This window comes from Macaca nemestrina, chromosome 18 (assembly GCF_043159975.1).
Source record: "Macaca nemestrina isolate mMacNem1 chromosome 18, mMacNem.hap1, whole genome shotgun sequence".
NCBI classification, from domain to species: Eukaryota; Metazoa; Chordata; class Mammalia; order Primates; family Cercopithecidae; genus Macaca; species Macaca nemestrina.
In genome coordinates, this window is record NC_092142.1 from 3424046 (window position 1) to 3445018 (window position 20973).

At 54.1% G+C, this 20973-nt stretch overlaps 2 protein-coding genes across 6 annotated transcripts; one reads left to right on the forward strand and one right to left on the reverse strand.

Annotated features, from left to right (window-relative positions):
* Positions 1–17: 17 nt before the first annotated feature.
* On the reverse strand, positions 18–20637 carry LOC105467891 (BICD family like cargo adaptor 2). 5 transcript variants are annotated; one of them, XM_011717706.3, is made up of 14 exons: positions 18681–20637; positions 16776–16847; positions 12025–12119; positions 11326–11444; positions 9247–9542; positions 7551–7862; positions 3145–3360; positions 2931–3047; positions 2683–2829; positions 1786–1980; positions 1521–1670; positions 936–1066; positions 584–704; positions 18–509 (listed from the first exon to the last, which is right to left on the reverse strand). In XM_011717706.3, the coding sequence occupies exons 5-14, from the start codon at positions 9454–9456 to the stop codon at positions 342–344; spliced, it is 1767 nt and encodes a 588-aa protein (XP_011716008.2). In that variant the 5' UTR covers positions 9457–9542; positions 11326–11444; positions 12025–12119; positions 16776–16847; positions 18681–20637; the 3' UTR covers positions 18–341. The 5 variants fall into 5 exon arrangements, with proteins under 5 accessions (XP_011716008.2, XP_011716009.2, XP_070940080.1 ...); XM_011717707.3 differs by lacking the exons at positions 11326–11444; positions 12025–12119; XM_071083979.1 differs by lacking the exons at positions 11326–11444; positions 12025–12119; positions 16776–16847; positions 18681–20637 and having other exon boundaries at positions 9247–9807.
* Positions 8463–9104, forward strand: LOC112424281 (putative uncharacterized protein FLJ46214). Its single transcript, XM_024788538.2, has one exon. The coding sequence runs from the start codon at positions 8463–8465 to the stop codon at positions 9102–9104; it is 642 nt and encodes a 213-aa protein (XP_024644306.2).
* Positions 20638–20973: the final 336 nt, after the last annotated feature.

The following is a 20973-nucleotide window of genomic DNA, read 5'->3' on the forward strand; positions in this document are numbered from 1 at the left end:
AATGGAGGCTAAATCGGTGGAGTGATTTATATATTACTCTGTCCCATCTTGATACATAAATACCCAGCCCCATCCTTGCCCTAGAAAAGATAGACCTATATTGATTCGGAAAATAGCTCTGTTCACCTGCCCCTGCCACCCACCAGGGGCTCCTGCCCCACAAAGCTGGCCCCTGCTCCGGATGAGCCCCTGCTCCCGATGAGCCCTTGCCCAGCATCCTGGGGTGGGGAGGGCATCATCTCCTTTTGGAAGATAATCCAGGCCCCAGGCCCTGTCACTTAATTGGCCAGAAGAGGAAAGTGAGCCCCTAAGCGGGCAAGGGCAGCCCCTGGGCCCAGCCGTCAGGTCCTTCGGAAGAGGTTGCTGAGAAAGCCACCGGCGGGCCCGGGGCCCAGGCGCAGCGAGAAGCGGGGCGCGGCACGGCGCGGGGTCGACGACGACGCGGCGGCGTTCAGTTCCTTCTGGCGCTGTGAGCGCAGCTGCTGCCCGATCACCACCTGCATGTCGTCCTGCGGGAGGCCGTGGTCGGCTCAGCACCGGTCCCGCCCCCTGCCCTCCTCCGCACACGGACCCCGCCCCTCACCTGCCAGGCCTCCAACTCCTGCGTGAGCGCCACCTTCTGGCGGATGGCGCGCAGCAGCTCCCGGTACAGGGAGTCTCGCTCCAGCGAGACGCGGTTGAGCTCCAGGGACAGCTCCAGGGCCCTAGGCGGGGAGGGGCGGACGACGCGTTTGAGGGCGCTAGGGCTTCAGGGAGCCGGGGTGGCGGGGGAATTCTGGACCCGAACGGGAGGAGGGCTGCCAACACCTAGCTCAAGGAGGTCAGTGGGCCCCTGGGTGGGAGTGGGGATCATTATAACCCGTATCAGAAGAGGAATCAGGAGCCCAGGAGGGCCCAGAGGGCGCTGTGGTGGTGGTGGATGGCTTGAGGCTTACTTGTTCACGGCCTCGTCCCGGTCTGAGAGGGCACTGTGCAGGGCCTCCCCAGGGTCTTCCTGCGCCCGCAGCTCCTTCTGCCTCTGCAGCTCTTCCCGCAGGGACTGCAGCTCTGCCTGCTGCAGCGAGATCTGTGAGCAGAGGAGGGGCCGTGCGGCAGATGATCCAATGGGCCTTTCAGTCCCTGCTTCTCCCAGCAGCCCCGACTCTGGCTTTCCCCAGCCCTCCTCTGCCTGCGACAGACACCCCAGGCAGCTGTAGCCCTGTGCTGGAGACTCCAAGATGAGCCCTCTGAGACCCTCAGGCTGGTGCAGGGTGGGGTGGAGCAGGGCTAGTGGGAGTGGTATAACCCTGCAGGAGGGATGCAGGGAGAAGCAGTGGAAGTGGAACTAAGCGGGGAGGTGCTGTCTAGGAAGTCTTCCTGGAGGAGGTGGCATGCAGGCTGGCTCTTGAAGTAAGTTTGTTGAGATGAAGACCGATCCAGGTATAGGGGAGCTTAGTGGGCAAAGGCTGGGAAGTGGACATGGGAGACAGAAACTGACAGCTAGAGGGGCCCTGCATCCAGCACAGTGCCCTCTCCCCCACCTCATCTTGCAGCTTGGCCACTTCCGCCTCCTTCTCCTCCAGTATCTCCGCTGGGCTGAGGGATGTTCGCTTCTTGGGGGGCTCTAAGCTCTCTTCCGGGGGTGAAGGCTGGGGACTGGATACCTCTCGGGTCTTTGGGGACCGGGTGGTCTGTGGGCCAAAGAAATGGGTTAGTGGTGTGGAGTCAATTAGGGAAAGGAGGAAAGGCGGAGCCTGCGACCCTCTCGATGGCACAGGTAAGGGGGCTGAGGGCCCACGAGCTCACCGGGGTGTCTCCGCGTGCTTCGGCGCTCTGGCCCTGGTCGCCGTCCTCGAGGCTGTGGGCCAGTTCTGACTGCAACGAAGCACCCGACACGTCGGCGTCCTGGAGGCGTGACTCCTCCTCCAGTTCGGAGACGCGCCGCTGCAGCCTCCGCAGCGCGCTCAGCGCCTCCTCGGCCTCGGACCGTGCGCGTTCCAGCTGTGGACGGTCCCGCAGACGGAAGCGCAGGTGGTCAGCGGGACGCACCCAGCGCCGGCATCCCGCGGCAGGTCCACGCGGGGGCGCCGTGGAGGGCCCCGCACCCCATCGGCCCAGGCTGTTCCCATTCCTGGATCGCTGGGAGCCTTGGGCCATGCACCTCCCTCAGCAGACACACAATTTCCTCGCCTATAAACCAGGGCCCCACCTCGAAGAGCCCTATTCCCTCCCCTGCGCAGTCTACCTCCTCATTCACTAATTGTTTCATGCAGCATTTATCGGTGCTACTGAGGCTGCTTGTCCCACAGTAGCAAAAAGGGGCACTGGGATGTGAAGGCAGGCAAGCTGACCCCAAAGTGCAGACTCCTTTGATCTCTAACATCAGACCCCGCGTCCTCTTTTCATTTCTTTTTCTCCATCTCCATTGCCCAGCCATGGTCTAGGGGCTGTCATTCCTGGCCTGAGCTCTGGCATCAGCCCCCTCCCTGCCCTTTCAGCTGCCAGGCTCTGATGTATTCTAAGAGCATGCCTCCCCTGCTTAACAGCCTTCCATGGCTCCCACTTGCCCATGGGCTAATGCCCATGCTCTTGTGGGCCAGCCTCTGGACCTCCCAGTGATCCAGCTCTGGCCTCATCTCCCAGAAAACCCTGAAGCCATTGCTAAGGGTCCAGGCAGTTGTATCCCCTAGCCCTGCAGGTCACCTCCAGGTTGTGCTCCCGCCTCTCCCGCCTCAGCAGCAGCAACTCCTCGTGCGTGGTCTGCAGTCGGCCCTGGCCCTTCTCCACCTCCTCACGCAGGCCTCGGATCTGGGCCTCCAGGTCCTGCCGGCGGCTCTGCAGCATCTGGTTCTGGGGAAAGGCCTGAGAGCTGGGGAGGGGGGCAGCCCCCTCCCAGCCCCTAGCCCGGCTTTTTTGTCTCAGACAATCCCCCAGCCCCAGCTGAAACTCACTTCCCCCTGCAGACTCTCCAGCCGCGTCCTCAGCTCTGCCCCAGCCAGTGCCTGAGCCTGGCACTGTCCCCGCAGGGTGTCCAGTTCCCTCTGAAGTTCCTGCTCAGTCTGGGAGGCCTGAGAAGGTAGAAAGGGGGGCAGAGGAGCCTCAGCACCATGCCCAATGCACCCACTCCCCACTGGGGACCAAGGCGTCCTCCTCCACCTTGTCCACCTGAGCCAGCTGCTGGCTGAGCCGGAGGTTCTGCTCGCTGAGCTCGCTGAGGGCCCGTGCCCGTTCTCGCCCACTGTCCTGCTGCTCCGAGCGCTGCTCCCCGAGCTGGGCCCGCAGGGCCTCCACGTCCCCCTCCAGCTCCACGGCCCTGGCCTCCCACTCGGCTCCTCGGGCTGCCAGGCCTCGCCGGAGCTCATGGTTCTCCTGCTGGAGCCGCTGTAGGGGCCAGGGCAGAGGGACAGAGGCAGAGAGGCACCGATGAGACTGGACAGGCACAGAGAGATGGGGATGGAGGGACAGACACCTAGGGAGAAAGCCTAAGGGGGCCTTGTGTCCAAGATAGACACAAAAGCAAGGGAGAATGAGGGAGGAAGAATGAGCAAGACCCAGAGATTTAGAGGGAAGGTTCTGGGCAGACAGGACGCGTGGGCCCAGGGCAAGGGTGGGGATGGGGCTCTCTGATGACCACTCACCTCCAGCTGTTGCCTGGGCTTCTGGACCCGAGGTCGCAAGCGCCGTTTTTGGCGCCTGAGTCTGGCAGAGTTCAAGCCCCGGCCCATGGCAGCACACACCTGCTGTGTCCCAGGGGCTCTGGAGGCCTGGACTCTGCCCAGCCCCCTCCCCAGCTCCTGCTAGCCAGTTCCCTCTAATTAACCCTGGTCAGCCCTGCCCCGGCCCCAAAACTTGTCTGACCAGCGGGGGAACGCCCTGGCACACCCAGATGCCCAGCGTGGGGAAGCAGATGAGTCGGGGGTTAACCTCTGGCCCACTCTCTCTAGGCCCTCAAAGCGGGATGGGCTTGGACGAAGGTGACAATTGCCACAGCTACTGCAGTGACTGGCAGGTACCCTGCATTAGGGGTTTATCTGCATTACTTCATTTCGTCCACTAGAGGGAGAATCACTAATGTCCTGGGTTTAGATGAAACTGAAGCTCATAGTTGCTAAGTGCCTTGCCTAAGGACACACAGTCATTTATTTTTGTTTTTATTATTTATTATTATTTTGTTGAGACAGATCTTCACTCTTTTGCCCAGGCTGGAGTGCAGTGGAACAATCTCGGCCCATGGCAATGTCCGCCTCCCAAGTTCAAGAGATCCTCCTGCCTCAGCCTCCCAAGTAGCTAAGATTACAGGTGTGCACCACCTTGCCTGGCAAATTTTTTTTTGTTTTCTTAGTAGGCATGGGGTTTCACCATGTTGGCCAGGCTGGTCTTGAACTCCTGGTCTCAAACAATCCACCCTCCTGGGCCTCCCAAAGTGCTGGGATTACCAGCGTGAGCCACCATGCCCACACAATAACTTCACAAAGCAGGGATGCCAACTCAGGCAGCAAAACTTTTAACCAAATCCTGTAGGGACAATACAGCTTCAGGATTAAGCTGTCAGGTTCAAGGTCACATTGTCCTGGCTGATATTCAGCTCTGCTGATGCCTTGTGGCCTGGACACAATATCTCTAAGTCCATTCACCCACACTACTATCAATACTCCCATATTTCCTGAGCTCCGCTTGCTCTGGGGTCTGCTGTCAGCGGCACATGAGACCACCAAGTTCACTGCTTCAAGTAGCTTAGAGTCCAGAGGGCATGGACACATGCCGGAGCCAGGTAATTTCAGGGGGACAGTAAGGGCTGCAAAGAGACCCAGGAAGTGATGGAGAGTAAGGAGTGGGGTGGGGGTGGAGGGTCCTTCAAGGAGGATGTCGTGTTTGAGTTGACTTCTGCAGGACAAGAAGAGCCACCAGAAAGAAGGCTAGGCATTAAGGGACAGCAAGTGCAAAGTTCCTGAGGGAACAAGCGTGAGTTCTTGGAGGAACTGAAAAGAGCCCTCATTGTCGGGGAGAGGGTGGATCGGCTGCCCTTCTTGGAGGAAGGGAGAAAGGGGTGGTGTTGCTGTGGTGAGGTCAGGGAGGAGCCCAGCTCGCTGGGACTTTTAGGCTCTGGGGAAGAGTTTCGGTTTCATTCTAAGTGTGAGGGGGAGATTCTGGTTGAGGAGTGAAATGATGTGATTTGCAGCTTTTGAAAATTCCAGGCTGTCCCTTAGAGAATGGGCTCCAGGGGTCAAAGGTGGAAGCTGGGGGCTGGGCGCAGTGGCTCATACCTATAATCCCAGCATTTTTGGAGGTTGAGGCAAGTGGATCACCTGAGGTCAGGAAGTCGAGATCAGCCTGGCCAACATGGTAAAAACCCGTCTCTACTAAAAATACAAAAATTATCTGGGCTTGGTGGCACACACCTGTAATCCCAGCTACTCGGGAGGCTGAGGTGAGAGAATCACTTGAACCCGGGAAGCAGAGGTTGCAGTGAGCTGAGATCGCACCACTGCACTCCAGCCCGGGCAACAGAGTGAGACTCCATCTAAAAAATAATAATAATAAAAGAGTGGAAGCTGGGGACTCAGGAGCAGGTGGCTGGAGTGTCTGGGGCAGAGGTGATGGAGGCTGTGATCTGTGATCAGCTTGGAGGCTGCAGAGCCAACAAGTGGGTGGTTGGAGTCTAGTCTAGAAGAATCAAAAGGGCTTGTGGATATTGGGGGGAGTTTGTACATTCAAGAAAGTTTGAGCGCATTGACTCACACCTGTAATCCCAACACTTTGGGAGGCTGAGGCAGGTGGTTTGGTTGAGCCTGGGAGTTTGAGACCAGCCTGGGCAACATGGTGAGACCCCATCTCTACAACAAATGCAAAAATTAGCCAGGTATGGTGGTGCATGTGTGCCTGTAGTCCCAACTACTCAGGAGGCTGAGATGGGAGGATTGCTTGAGCTCATGAGGTTGAGGTTCCAGTGAGCTATGATTGCACCACTGCACTACAGCCTGGGTGACAGAGGGAGCCCGTGTCTTGCCAAAAAAAAAAAAAAAAAAAAAAAAAAAAAAGGCCAAGGAGGTGCACAGGCCCTGGTCCTCAAGTGGGAAGGCAAGGATGGGGACAGCAGGTGATGTGGGCATGGAATCGAGGGTGTGGAATCAAGTGCAACTTGTGTTGAGATGCCCACTAGGTGGCCTGGTGGAGAGGGTTAGCTACCCAGGTCAGGCTCAGGGCAGTGGTTGGGGCCAGTGCAGCAGATGAAGGAGGGTGTTCAGGAGACCAGATGTGAGCCCCAGAGCAAGAATTTGACCAAAAATAGAACCTGGGTAGAGGGAACTGTTCCTGCCTCATTGGGCTGGGCAAGAATCAATGGAGAGTCATGGAAAGCACTCAGCCCAGTGCCAGGCAGGGTGTAGACACCCATGACTGTTGCCTGGTGTTCTGTGATACTGCTGAGGAGCTAGACACAAGATCCAGAGAGGGCCAGCAGCTGACCCAGGGTCACACAGCTGGACAAGGGTTTGAACCCAGTTTTTTATTTTTTATTTTTTATTTATTTTTTATTTTTTTTGAGACGGAGTCTCACTCTGTCACCCAGGCTGGAGAGCAGTGGCATGATCTTGGCTCATAGCAACCTCTGCCTCCCAGGTTCAAGTGATTCTCCTGCCTCAGTCTCCCAAGTAGCCGGGACTACAGGTACACCCCATCATGCCTGGCTAAATTTTTTTTGTATTTTTAGTAGAGACGGGGTTTCACCATGTTGGCCAGGCTGGTCTCGAACTCCTGACCTCAAGTGATCCAGCCACCTCAGCCTCCCAAAGTGCTGGGATTACAGGTGTGAGCCACCATGCCTGGCCTGAGAATTCACGCCTTTTTTCCTTTCCCTTCCCTTCCCTTCCTTTCTTTTCTTTTTTTTCTTTCTTTTCTTTTTTCTTCCTCCCTCCCTCCCTCCCTCCCTCCCCTCCCTCCCTCCCTCCCTCCCTCCCTCCCTCCCTCCCTCCCTCCCTCCCTCCCTTCCTTCCTTCCTTCCTTCCTTCCTTCCTTCCTTCCTTCCTTCCTTCCTTCCTTCCTTCCTTCCTTCCTTCCTTCCTTCCTTCCTTCCTTCTTTTTTTTTTTTCAGGATCTTACTCTGTCATCCAAGCTGTAGTGCAGTGGATCATAGCTTACTGCAGCCTCAAACTCTAAAATTCCTGGGATCAAGTGATCCCCCTGCCTCGGCCTCCTGAGTAGTTGAGACTACAGGTGCCACCACCACATCCAGCTAATTTTCTTATTTTTTTGTAGAGACAGAGTCTCGCTATGTTGCCCAGGCTGATCTTGAACACTGGGCTAGTGATCTTCCTGCCTTGGCCTCCCAAAGTGCTGGGATTACAGGTGTGAGGTACTGTGCTCGGCACCCAGAGTTCCTGTTATTTACCACTAGGCAACACTGCCAGGGGGACTGGGCCCAGCTCTGATCTGTTCCAATGTCCTCCCCCTGCCCCGCTGTCCTCCCTGGCTCCTCTCTCCGTCCTGTGCCTGACCCCCTTCCCTTGTCCTCTCCAGGCCCACCCATCCTCCTCTGCCCACCCGGCCACCCACCCAGTCCAGTGCTAGCTCACTTCCTCACGCTCCAAGTGCTGGGAGCTCAGCGTCTCCAGCTGCCGCCGCAGCTCCTCATTTCGCTCCAGAAGCATCTTGCCGAGCTCCGCCGCCAATAGCAGGTCTTTCTCCTTCTGCTGCAGCTGCAAGGCTAGGTCCTCGGGCTCCTCAGGCCCTGGGCCCCCTCCCAGGAATGAGTCCCTCCGCTCCAGCACAAAGGGGAAGAAGCCCTCGTCGCCGCTGGGAGAGGCGCCCCCCGAGAGCAGCCCCGACGGGAAGCTGGGCCCATCTGGAGAATTCATGTCACCTGCAGCATCTGCGGGGACAGGTGACTGCGGGACACTCTACTCTGCAGTCTGACAGGGGCTCACCCTCCGCCCAACACCTGGCCCTCCAGGAATTCTCCACCTGCTGCCAGCCTGCCAGGTCCTGCAGCCAGGGCTTCCTGAGCCACGAAGGGTTAATGACCTGTGTTTTGGCCACCCAGTTCCGTTAATGTCCCTGGGGTAAACTGAGGCAGCAAGCAGAAGGAAATGACCTGCCCAGCCTTTGGCCTCTGCTAGACAATCTCTGTCCCCAGGAAAGTTCATTCCAGTGCTCCAGAGCCACAGGCCACCTCCGCTCCCTCTCCCCTCTCTTCCCAGAACCCAGCAGTTTGGCTCCTAGCCCCCTGCCATCTGAGACAGTTCCCAGAACCCAGGTTCTCAGGGACTCAGCAGTTGGTGTTGAGCCCAGCCCCTTCTCCTCCCAGGAATGCAGGACCCTAAGACTTGGGAACTGAGGTGTCTTCGCCCCCAGGAATCCAGCTCCCTTCCCTACCAGAAGCCGGGATCCCGGCTGCTGACCTCCCAGCTCTCTCGCACTCATTCTCCTGTTACCTCCTGAGCAGGTGCTTTGACTCCGCCCTCCAGACTCAGAGGTCCCCACCTCCAATGTCCCCCACCAAGGATTCCCACCTCAGTCCCCACTTTCCACAGGACTCAGGCATTCACGTCCCCACCCCTCCGGAGTCAGGAGTCCTGACCCTCAACCCCCCAGTTTCCCAGGGCCCTGGCGTAGGGCCCAGGACAGGGCGAGGTAACAGGTTGTGCCGGCCGCCCGACTGCAGCGCGGCTCGGAGTTTCTGTTTACTTCCTGGCCCGCCCCTGGGGACGGGAGCCCCGCGCTCCCCTAGGGTTGCTCAGGGGTTGGGGTTCAGGGGCTCAGGTCAGAGGGCCCGACGCACCGGGCTTACCAGCCCCAGCCCTCAGGGGGGTCTCCACTCACTAGGTGCACACACCTGTGCTCCCCCTCCTCCTCTCGCCCGATGTCCATGTGCAGTCCTGCTCGCAGGACCTGAGTGTCACCGTGGTCCTAGCCCAGCCGCCCCTAGGCCGCTCCCGAGAATCTCCCTGACTTGGCCCTCGCTGGCCCCGCTCCCCCCACCCCCTCCACCCAAGAGACCCGGACATGGAAACCTCTCCCCCTACCCTTCCGCATTTAGCTGCCCAGGTGTTGGGGCCTCCAGCCCCCCGACCCCTGGCCCCAGGTGTCGGAAGCCCGGAGAAGGGGCTGGGCTCACCCCCGACGGCTGAGTTCCTGCCGGCGCCCCCGGTTCCCCGGCGATCTCGGTTCCCCTGCCCCCGCCCTGGTTCTCCAACCTTCTCTGCCGACGCGGCCGGACAAGTCCCTCCCCAACTCGAGGGGCCCTGCCCTCGGCGTCCCCCAGACTCTCACCCGAAGCCGCCGGGCTCCCTCCGAGGTTCCCGCGGTCTCCGGTCCCCTCTTCCGGAGGCGGCTCCAGGTGTGCAGCCGACACAGGTGAAGGGGCGGGGCCGCGGGAGAGGCCGGGGCGCTCCCTAGCTGCCTGAATGGCCGGGCGGGGTCGAGGGAGAGTCGCTTCCACCTGGGTGGGGGGCACTGGCCCATCCTGCTGTGGTTGCACATGGCCCGGCCAGTTAACTGAGCACCTACTGTGTGCAGATCCTACATTGAGGTAGCCGCCGCTTCTTTGCCGTCAGGACTGCCTTGCCCTGTGGGGGTAGGAACTCATTAGCAATGACAACAACATTGAATCTGACATCTTAAGCACTCGGCTAACTAAACTTTTTTAGTTTTTAGAGATGGGATCTTGCTCTGTCACCCAGGCTGGAGTGCAGTGGCACCATCACCGCAACCTCGTCCTCCCAGGGTCAAGTGATCTTCCCACCACAGCCTCTCCAGTAACTGGGACTATAGGTACATGCCACCATGCCCGGCTAATTTTTGTACTTTTTGTAGGGGTGGGGTTTCACTATGTTGCCCAGGCTGGTCTCAAACTCCTGGATTCAAGTAATCCTCCCGCTTCAGCCTCCCAAAGTGCTGGGATTACAGGCATGAGCCACTGCTTCTGGCCAAGTAAACTCTTTTATAGGCATAACTTGTTGACCTTTTTTTTTTCTTTTTTGAGATGGAAATTTACTCTTCTTGCCCAGGCTGGAGTACAGTGGTGCCATCTCAGCTCACAGCAGCCTCCTCTCCTGGGTTCAAGTGATTCTCCTGCCTCAGCCTGACCAGTAACCGGGACTACAGGTGTGCAACACTACACCCAGCTAATTTTGTATTTTTAGTAGAAACAGGGTTTCAACGTGTTGGCCAGGCTGGTCTCAAACTCCTGATCTTGTGATCCGCCCACCTGGGCCTCCCAAAGTGCTGGGATTACAGAGTGAGCCACCGCCCCGGCTCAACTTGTTGACTTTCATGATGACCTGATGAGGAGGAACTGTTGTCATCCCCATCTTACAGATGAGGAAGCTAAGGCTCGGGGGCGGGGGGGTCCTCCACCTTGTTTGGGGTCCCCGGTCAGAACTTGAAGGTGAACAGCACAAGTGTGGCTTTAGGGTCATGCTCTTTACTGATTCCCATACCACAGACAAGGACACTGTAGCACAGGCAGTGAAAGTGACTTGCCCAGAGCCATGCCCGAGTCCACATGGCTCCAGACCTGGTGCTCTCAGTTCCTGAGTTATGCAGAGCTGAGGACCATGCTGTTGTCTGGGACAGGGGCCTTGGTGTGGAGATGGGAAGGTCTGGGACTAGGGACCCAGGGTGGCTTGGGCAGCAGTGATGCCCCAGCCATGGCCTTGTGTCTTGTCACGATTTATCTCCAGACTCCAGGGCTCCCTGGGCCTCGTGACAGGGGCTCCTGGCCTGGAGAGCAGGTCAGATGGAAGGCTGGGAGCAGCGATGTGCTGGTAAGCATTTAACAACAGGCTCCCTGGTTAAAACAGAAGCCCTCGCTGGTTGCATTTGCCAATTTCCATGATGCAACACACGCTCCTTGGCTGACTTCAGCTACTCACCTGGCCTCACTGAGTTCGGAGGTAGAAGGGGCCGTGCACATCAGCTGTGGCTGGCCGGTGTCAGGTGGGTCCGTGCACCTCTGGCTGGGGGTCAGGACCCCTGAGTCTTGGGGGACTGGGGGCTACTTACCTGGGTTCTAGAAAAATAGGAGGAAGGTGGGCACTGGGACTCCTGGCTTGTGGGAAAAGGGGAGCAAGGACTCCTTGGAGGGATGACTTAGGAACTGGGACTCCTGGATCCTGGGGCTGGGACAGGGTTTTCCACCAGCAGAGAGTAGGGGAGCTGATTTGTCTTAGAGCCACATTGCCCAGCAAGGCTGCCACTTTCTCCCACTGCACCTGTGGGAGCAGCCTGGTAGCCTCCGGAGGGCTGAACACATCCCAGCCTCCCCGAGTGCTGCTATGTGACCCTCTGGAAATATAAGCTCAGTGTCCCCTCCAAATGCCAGTCACCCTGGGCCCCACTCACACCCACACTTAGCACATCTTGAGCGTCTCCTGCCAGGCAGACTGAGCTCATCCCGGGATGAAGTGATCACAGCCCTACTTCCAGAAGGTTCATAGTTCACCTGGGCCATGGGAGGGAGCATAGTCCTATAAACCAGAAATGAACCAATAAAACAGTACAGCAAAGGTGCTTGGCCCATGGGTGCTGGCATCACATGGCTTCAGTCCAGGAGCCAGTTGGCCACATACCAGATGTGATGTGTGTGCCTGTGCCCTTCAGCTGATTAACCTCTGCAGCCCTCAGTTTCCCCATCTGTAAAATGAGGATGATAGTTCCTAGCTTATAGGGATGTGAGGATTTTTTTTGAGATGGAGTCTCGCTCTGTCCCCCTGGCTGGAGTGCAGTGGTGAGATCTCGCCTCCCTGCAACCTCTGCCTCCTGGGTTCAAGCGATTCTCCCACCTTAGCCACCTAAGTAGCTGGGATTACAGGCGTGCACCACCACACCCAGCTAATTTTTGTATTTTTAGTAGAGACAGGGTTTCACTGTGTTGACCAGGACGGTCTTCAACTGACCTCAGGTGATATGCCCACCTCCGCCTCCCAGAGTGCTGGGATTACAGGTGTGAGCCACCGTGCCTGGCCAGGTGTGAGGATTAAATGAGGGTGAAGTGCCAGCACTTAGTCCTTGCTGGTGATCTCCGCATGGCCACCAGAGATGACTCACCTGCATGTCACAATGTATTTCATCCTCAGAGCAACCCCATGAGGTCATGCCATTCACAGGTGAGGAGGTCAGCTCAGAAAGGCGAAGTCATTTGTCTGTGGGTACATAGCACAGCCTTCATCCCAGCTTGCCTAGCTCTCAGCCTCAGTCACTCTTGGGAAATTTGTGTTGTTTTTGTTTTTTTCGGAGACAGGGTCTCACTCTGTCACCCAGGTTGAAGTACAGTAGCATGATCATAGCTCACAGCAGCCTTGAACTCTTGGGCTCAAGCGATCCTCCTGCCTCAGCCTCCTGAGTGACTGGGACTACAGGCAGATGCCACCATGCCCTGCTAACCTTTTTACTTTTTGTAGAGATGTGGTCTTGCTATATTGCCTAAGCTGGTCTCAACTTCTGGCCTCAAGAAATCCTCCTGCCTTGGCCTCCCAAAGTGATGGACTTGGAGGCATGAGCCAGTGTGCCTGGCTTTGTATATTTGAATCTGGTCCTCAGTCTCCTCTGGACCCAGGAGTCCTGGCCTCCATCTCCCTGTTGGGCCTAAGAGTCTTGGCCACCCAGCACACAGGGGCCCTCAGCCCTCGCCTCACCCCCAGGCTCCTTGCTGATCCCAGGAGAAAGATGAATAGGAGGGACACAGTGACCTCAGGGAAGGCCCAGGGAGGCTGGGACATGTCTGGTTAAGAAGGGAGGGATTGGCCGGGCACGGTGGTTCATGCCTGTAATCCCAGCACTTTGGGAGACCAAGGAGGGTGGATCGTGAGGTCAGGAGCTCAAGACCAGCCTGGCCAAGATGCTAAAACCCCATCTCTACTAAAAATACAAAATTTGGCAGGGCGCAATGGCTCACGCCTATAATTCCAGCACTTTGGGAGGCCGAGGCAGGTGGATCATGAGGTCAGGAGATCGAGACCATCCTGGCTAACACGGTGAAACTCCGCCTCTACTAAAAATATAAAAAATTAGCCGTGTGTGGTGGCACGCGCCTGTGGTCCCAGTTACTCAGCAGGATAAGGCATGAGAATCGCTTGAACCCAGGAGATGGAGGTTGCAGTGAGCCAAGACCATGCCATTGCACTCCAGCCTGGGAGACAGAACGAGACTCCATCTCAAAACAAAAACAAAATCAAAAAACAAAACAAAACAAAATATAAAAATTAGCTGGGCGTGGTGGCACGCGCTTGTAATTGCAGCTACTCAGGAAGCTGAGGCAGAAGAATCAGTTGAACCCGGACAGCAGAGGTTGAAGTGAACCGAGATCGCACCACTGCACTCTAGCCTAGGTGACAGAGCGAGACTCCATTCCAAAAAAAAAAAGAAGGGAAGGATGATCACTCAGCCTCACCTGCTCTCCAGCCCAAGCAAGCCAGCTTCCCAGGTGCTTACTTTGGAATGCCCTCACCGCCTTTCCATCCACCCACTGAGCCCTGGGGGGTTCTGAGTCTTGGCTGGGAGTTGAGGAGGGGTCGTCCCTGGGGAAGCTTTCTCAGATTTCACAATGCCTTGGGAGTCTATGCTGGGCATCCAGAGGCCAGTAGGACCCCACTCTGCTTCTTGCCCTTCCCCAGAAGCAGCCTGGTAGAAATAACTTGGGTCCAGATCCAGGTGCCTCCAGGCTTTTATGACATATGCTAAGTCCATGAACAGTAGGTAGTATTGTTTGGAACAGTAAAAACCTTTATATAAAATATTTCACACAGAATTCATTGTTCTGCAGCTTGGTTTTTTGTTCGTTTTTTTTTTTTATGTATGCTTATGTTTCCAAGTGTTTTCTCCCACTTATTTAAAAAAAAAAAATCAGGGCAAGCATGGTGGCTCACGCCTGGAATCCCAGCACTTTGGGAGGCTGAGGAGGCGGGTGGATCATGGGGTCAGGAGTCCAAGACCAGCCTGGCCAAGATGGTGAAACTCCCTCTCTAATAAAAATACAAAAAATTAGCTGGGCATGGTGGCAGACGCCTGTAATCCCAGCTACTCGGAGGCTGAGTCAGGAGAATCGCTTGAACCTGGGAGACAGACAGACATTGCAGTGTACTGAGAATGCGCCACTGCATTTCAGCCTGGGCGACAGAACGAGACTCTGTCTCAAAAAAAAAAAAAAAAAAAATTAGCTTTGGCTAGGCACAGTGGCTCACACCTGTAATCCCAACACTTTGGGAGGCTGTGGTGGGCAGATAACTTGAGGCCAGAAGTTCCAGACCAGCCTGGGCAACATGGCAAAACCCCGTTTCTACAAACAAATATAAAAATTAGCAGGGCATAGTGGCGTGTGCCTGTAGTCCCAGCTACTCACAGGGCTAAGGCAGGAGGATCACTTGAGTCTAGGAAATGGAGGCTGCAGTGAGCTGAGATTGTGCCACTGTACTGCAGCCTAGGTGACAGAGCAAGACCCTATCTCAAAAAAAAAAAAAAAAAAAATCAGCTTTATTGAGGTAGGTATTAGCTTCCTAGGGCTGATGTATGTAACAAAATATCCACCAGCTTGGGAAACAGAGCAAGACCCCCTCTCTATAAACAAAAATAATAATTAGTGGCACATGCCTGCGGTCCCAGCTACTTGGGAGGCTGAGGTGGAAGGATCCCTTGAGCCCAGGAGGTCGAGGCTGCAGTGAGCCATGATTGCATCACTACACTCCAGCCTGAATGAGAGAGCAAGACCCTGTCTCAAACAATAAAAGGAAACAAACAAACAGAAAAAACACAAACTGGGCTTACACAACAGAAAATTATTGTATTACAGTTCTGGAGGCCAGAAGCCTGAAATGAGGATTGGTTCCTTCTGAATTTCCCTCTTCTATAAAGATATCAGCTGTTGAATTTAGGGCCCACCCTAAATCTAGGATGATCTTATCTTGAGATTTTTAACTTATGTCGGCAAAGACCCATTTTTCTTTTTTCTTTTCTTTCTTTGAGATGAAGTCTCGCTCTGTCACCCAGGCTGGAGAGCAGTGGCGCGATCTTGGCTCACAGTAACCTCTGTCTCCCGGGTTCAAGCAATTCTCCTGCCTCAGCCTCCTGAGTAGCTGGGACCACAGGTGCGTGCCACCACGCCCAGCTAATTTTTGTATTTTTAGTAGAGATGGAGTTTCACAATGTTTGCCAGACTAGTCTCAAACTCCTGAGCTCAAGCGATTTGCCTGCCTTGGCCTCCCAAAGTTCTGGGATTGCAGGCATGAGCCACTGCACTCGGCAAGACTCTATTGTCAAATAAGGCCACGTTCTTGCAGACCTGGGGTTAGGACTTGTACATATCTTTTTTTAGGGGGGACACAATTTTTTTTTCTTTTTTTGAGACGGAGTCTCACTCTGTTGTCCAGGCTGGAGTGCAGTGGCACAATCTTGGCTCACTGCAACCTCCATCTTCCAGGTTCAAGCGATTCTCCTGCCTCAGCCTCCTGAGTAGCTGGGATTACAGGTGCACGCTGCCATGCCTGGCTAATATTTGTATTTTAGTAGAGATGGGGTTTCACCATATTGCCCAAGCTGGTCTCGAACTCCTGAGCTCAGGTAACTCACCGGCCTTAGCTTCTCAAAGTGCCAGGATTACAGGTGTGAGCCACTGTGCCCAGCTTGGGGGATGCAATTTAACCCACTACAAGGAACACTTTACATATAATTAAATTTATCAATTTTATGTCTTTCAGTTGACGAGTTTTGACAAATATATTCAGCAACAAAACTACCACCACAATCTTGATGAACCACCCCAAAAAGTTGTCCTTGCCCCTTGGCAGTCCATCTGTTTCCCCACCCCAGCCTCTGGCAACCACTAATCTGCTTTCTTTTTTCCTTTTTTCTTTCCAACTCTCCAGGAGTGGGAGATGCAGTGTGCTGTGATGGAGCCTGTGAATAGTTACTGCACTCCAGTCAGAGCAAGACAGCAAGACCCTCTCTATTTTTTTTTTTTTTTTTTGAGACGGAGTCTTGCTCTGTAGCCCGGGCTGGAGTGCAGTGGCTGGATCTCAGCTCACTGCAAGCTCCGCCTCCCGGGTTTGCGCCATTCTCCTGCCTCAGCCTCCGGAGTAGCTGGGACTACAGGCGCCCGCCACCTCGCCCGGCTAGTTTTTTTGTATTTTTAATAGAGACGGGGTTTCACCGTGTTAGCCAGGATGGTCTCGATCTCCTGACCTCGTGATCCGCCCATCTCGGCCTCCCAAAGTGCTGGGATTACAGGCTTGAGCCACCGCGCCCGGCCTTTTTTTTTTTTGAGACAGAGTCTCTCTCTGTTGCACAGGCTGGAGTATGATGGTGTGATCTCAGCTCACTGCAACCTCTACCTCCTAGGTTCAAGCAATTCTCCTGCCTCAGCCTCCTGAGTAGCTGGGATTATAGATGCGTGCCACCAGGCCCAGCTAATTTTTGTATTTATTATTATTATCGTTATTTTTGAAACAAAGTCTCACTCTTTTGCCCAGGCTGGAGTGCAGTGGTGTGATCTCAGCTCACTGCAACCTTTGCCTTCTGGGTTCAAGTGATTCTCGTGAGTCAGCCTCCCGAGTAGCTAGGATTACAGGCATGCGCCACCATGTCTGGCTAATTTTTGTATTTTTAGCAGAGACGGGGTTTCACCATTTTGGCCAGGCTGGTCTTAAACTCCTGACCTCAGGTGATCCACCCACCTTGGCCTCCCAAAGTGCTGAGATTACAGGTGTGAGCCACCGCACCGGCCTAATTTTTGTAGTTTTAGTAGAGATGCGGTTTCACCATGTTTGCCAGGCTGGTCTTGAACTTCTGACCTCATGTAATCCACCCACCTCGGACTCTCAAAGAGCTAGGATTACAGGCATGAACTACCACGCCAGCCAGCAAGACCTTGTCTCTTGTCTCTAAAAAAAGAAAAGAAAAGAAAAGAAAATTTGCAGGAATAGTGCAATGAATAGCCTCCAAGTAGGCTTACAACGATGAATATTCTATTAGATTTTGCATTATGTTCCTTTCAGCCTACACACACCCATAAACATTTTGCTAAACCATTGGCTACTTCAGCTGGCATCTCCCTAGGATAAGGATGTTCTCCTACATAATCTCGAACATTATCTCATTCAAAAAAGTGAACACTGGTAAAATAGATACAATGACCGTATCTAATATACAGCCCATGTTCCCACTTTCAAATGTTCCCAGGAATGCCCTTTTTAGATTACTTTTTTAAATATCCAGGATCCAGGCCAGGTGCGGTGGCTCACGCCTATAATACCAGCACTTTGGGAGGTCCAGGTGGGTGGATCACCTGAGGTCAGGAGTTCAAGACCAGCCTGACCGACATGGTAAAACCCCATCTCTATTAAAAATACAAAAATTAGGCCAGGCGCAGTGGCTCACGCCTGTAATCCCAGCACTTTGGGAGGCCGAGGCGGGTGGATCACGAGGTCAGGAGATCGAGACCATCCTGGCTAACACAGTGAAACCTGTCTCTACTAAAAATACAAAAAATTAGCTGGGCGTGGTGGCAGGCGCCTGTAGTGCCAGCTACTCGGGAGTCTGAGGCAGGAGAATGGCGTGAACCCAGGAGGCGGAGCTTGCAGTGAGCCCAGATTGCGCCACGGCACTCCAGCCTGGGCGACAGAGCGAGACTCCGTCTCAAACAAACAAACAAACAAACAAAAATTAGCCAGGTGTGGTGGTATACACCCATAACCCCTGCTAATCCGGAGGTTGAGAATCGATTGAACCTGGGAGGCAGAGGCTGCAGTAAGCCAAGATGGCATCACCACATTGTAGCCTGGGTGACAGAGCGAGGCTCCGTCTCAAAAAGAAAACAATTAAAAATCCAGGATCCAATCCAAGGTCATATATTTCTTTTTTTTTTTTTTTTTTTTTTTTTGAGACGGAGTCATGCTCTGTCGCCCAGGCTGGAGTGCAGTGGCCGGATCTCAGCTCACTGCAAGCTCCGCCTCCCGGGTTCACGCCATTCTCCTGCCTCAGCCTCCCGAGTAGCTGGGACTACAGGCGCCCGCCACTTCGCCCGGGTAGTTTTTTGTATTTTTTAGTAGAGACGGGGTTTCACCGTGTTAGCCAGGATGGTCTCGATCTCCTGACCTCGTGATCCGCCCGTCTCGGCCTCCCAAAGTGCTGGGATTACAGGCTTGAGCCACCGCGCCCGGCCTGCATATATTTCATTTAGCCATCATTTTTTTTTTTTTTTTTTTTTTTTTTGAGATGGAGTCTTGCTCCGTCGCCCAGGCTGGAGTGCAGTGGCACAATATCGGCTCACTGCAAGCTCCGCCTCCCGGGTTCATGCCATTCTCCTGCCTCAGCCTCCCGAGTAGCTGGGACTACAGATGCCCACCACAACGCCCAGCTAATTTTTTTGTATTTTTAGTAGAGACGGGGTTTCACTGTGTTAGCCAGGATGGTCTTGATCTCCTGACCTCGTGATCTGCCCGCCTCGGCCTCCCAAAGTGCTGGGATTACAGGCATGAGCCACTGCACCCGGCCTTTAGCTGTCATTTTTATTTAGTCTCTCTTTTTTTCTAAGACAGAGTCTTGCTCTGTTGCCCAGGCTGGAGTGCAGTGGTGCGATCTTGGTTCACTGCAAGCACTGCCTCCCGGGCTCACACAATTCTCCTGCCTTAGTCTCCCTAGTAGGTGGGACTACAGGCACCCACCACCACGCCCAGCTAATTTTTTGTATTTTTAGTAGAGATGGGGTTAGTCACCTTGCCGTCTTCTGTGTCTTTCAGGGCATTCACATGTTTTGAATAATTCAGGCAGTTGTTTCTAAAATGTTTCTAAGACCAGGTGCAGTGCCTTGTTCCTATAATCCCAATGCGTTGGGAGGCCAAGGCAGGAGTATCAATTGAGCCCAGGAGTCCGAGGCTGCAGTGAGCTGTGATTGCGCCACTGGACTCCAGCATGGGTGTCAGAGCGTGACTCTGTCTAAGAAAAAAAAAATTATTTCTGAGTTGTATCCAGGATGACGCATCTGGGTTGAGCTTGCGTTTATTAACCACTGTATAGTAACCCATCCAATGTTTAAACTCCTAGAAAAAAACAAAACAAAAAGATGAAAAAACAAAAATAACCCCCCCAAAACACAAAGAAAAAATAATAAATAAATAAAAGCAAACAAACAAACATAAAGAACGTAATATGATAAAAATAAACTCCCACTATTTCTCCACTCCCATTTCTCATAGGAGTATGAGAGAACATCCTTGTACATAGATCTCCATAGACACACGGCGGAATTCTCACTTTGTCACCACCTAGAAGTCAAATTAGTGGGTGAGAGTTCCAGTAATCTCTTGTGGCATCACTACTCCACAATTTACAGGCTTATGACAACAGTTTGTGGCCAGGAGCAGTGGCTCATTCCTGTAATCTCAGCACTATGGGAGACTGAGGCAGGAGAATCACTTAAGCCCAGGAGTTCAAGACCAGCCCGGGCAACATAGTGAGACCCCGTCTCTCTCTCTCTCTTTTTTGATACGGAATCTCACTTTGTTGCCAGGCTGGAGGGCAGTGGCACGATCTCAGCTCACTGCAACCTCTACCTTCCGGGTTCAAGCAATTCTCCTGCCTCAGCTTTCCAAGTAGCTGGGACTTTTCGTTTTTTTTAGTAGAGACGAGGTTTCACCATGTTGGCCAGGATGGTCTCGATCTCTTGGTCTTGTGATCTGACCACCCTGGCCTCCCAAAGTGTTGGGATTACAGGCGTGAGCCACCACGCCTGGCCAATGAGACCCCAACTCTATAAAAATTAACTGAGCATGGTGGTGCATGTGTATAGTCTCAGCTACTTGGGGGCTAAGATGGAGGATTACTTGAGCCCAGGAGGTGGAGGCTGCAGTGAGCTGTGATTGTGCCACTGTACTCCAGCCTGGATGACAGAGGGAGACCCTGCCTTAAAATAAATAATAAATAAAAAGACAATTGGCTTTTCTCTCTCTCAGTTTTGCAGGCAGGTTGAGTTGTGTTGGGCAGTTCTTGCTGCCATGATCTCATTAAGTTGCAGGGAGACATGGCTGGGGCTGTTTATGCCCATGTCGAGTGCCTGGGCTGGATAGCTGGATCAGCGGGGCCCGGCAGCATTTCGCTCTCCACACAGCCTCTGCATGTGGCCTGCCTGGACCTCCTCACCGCAGGTCTGTCCCAGACTTCCTATATCATGGCCGACTTCTTCTAATGTGAGGTTCCGGAAGGCTTTGGTAGAAGCTGTAAGGCTTCTTAAGACCTACCTTGGATGTCCTAGAACCATCACTTCTATACCATTCTGCTGGTCAAGGGAGGCACTGAGGCCCGCCCAGGCTCAGGCAGAGAAGATGAGATTCCACCTCTACTGAGAGGAGCAGCAAAGGAATGGCAGCCATCCTGATCACAGATGCCCGGCCCTTCGACGCTAGTCAGTATAGCCAAGCTGGTTTTCAAAGCACAGGTATTATCTTCATATTTTATTATTATTTTCTTGAGAGAGGGTCTTTCACTGTCACTGAGGCTGGAATGCAGTGGCATGATCATGGCTCATTGCAGCCTTCATCTCCCTGGCTCAAGCGATCCTCCCACCCTAGCCTCTCAAGTAGATGGGACTACAGGCACACGCCATTGTGCCTGCCTATTTTTATTTATTTATTCATTTATTTCAAGATAGAGTCGTGCTCTGTTGCCCAGGCTGGAGTGTAGTGGTGTGATCTTGGCTCACTGCAAACTCCACCTCCCGGGTTCAAGTGATTCTCCTGCCTCAGCCTCACCAGTAGCTGGGATTACAGGTGAGTGCCACCACATCTGGCTAATTTTTTGTACTTTTAGTAGAGATGGGGTTTCGCCACGTTGGCCAGGCTGGTCTGGAACTCCTGGCCTCAAGTGATCCACCCACCTCGGCCCCCCAAAGTGCTGGGATTACAGGCATGAGCCACCTTGCCTGGATTATTTATTTTATTGTTTTATTTTTATTTTATTTATTTTTTTTTTTGAGATGGAGTCTCTCTCTGTCACCCAGGCTGGAGTGCAGTG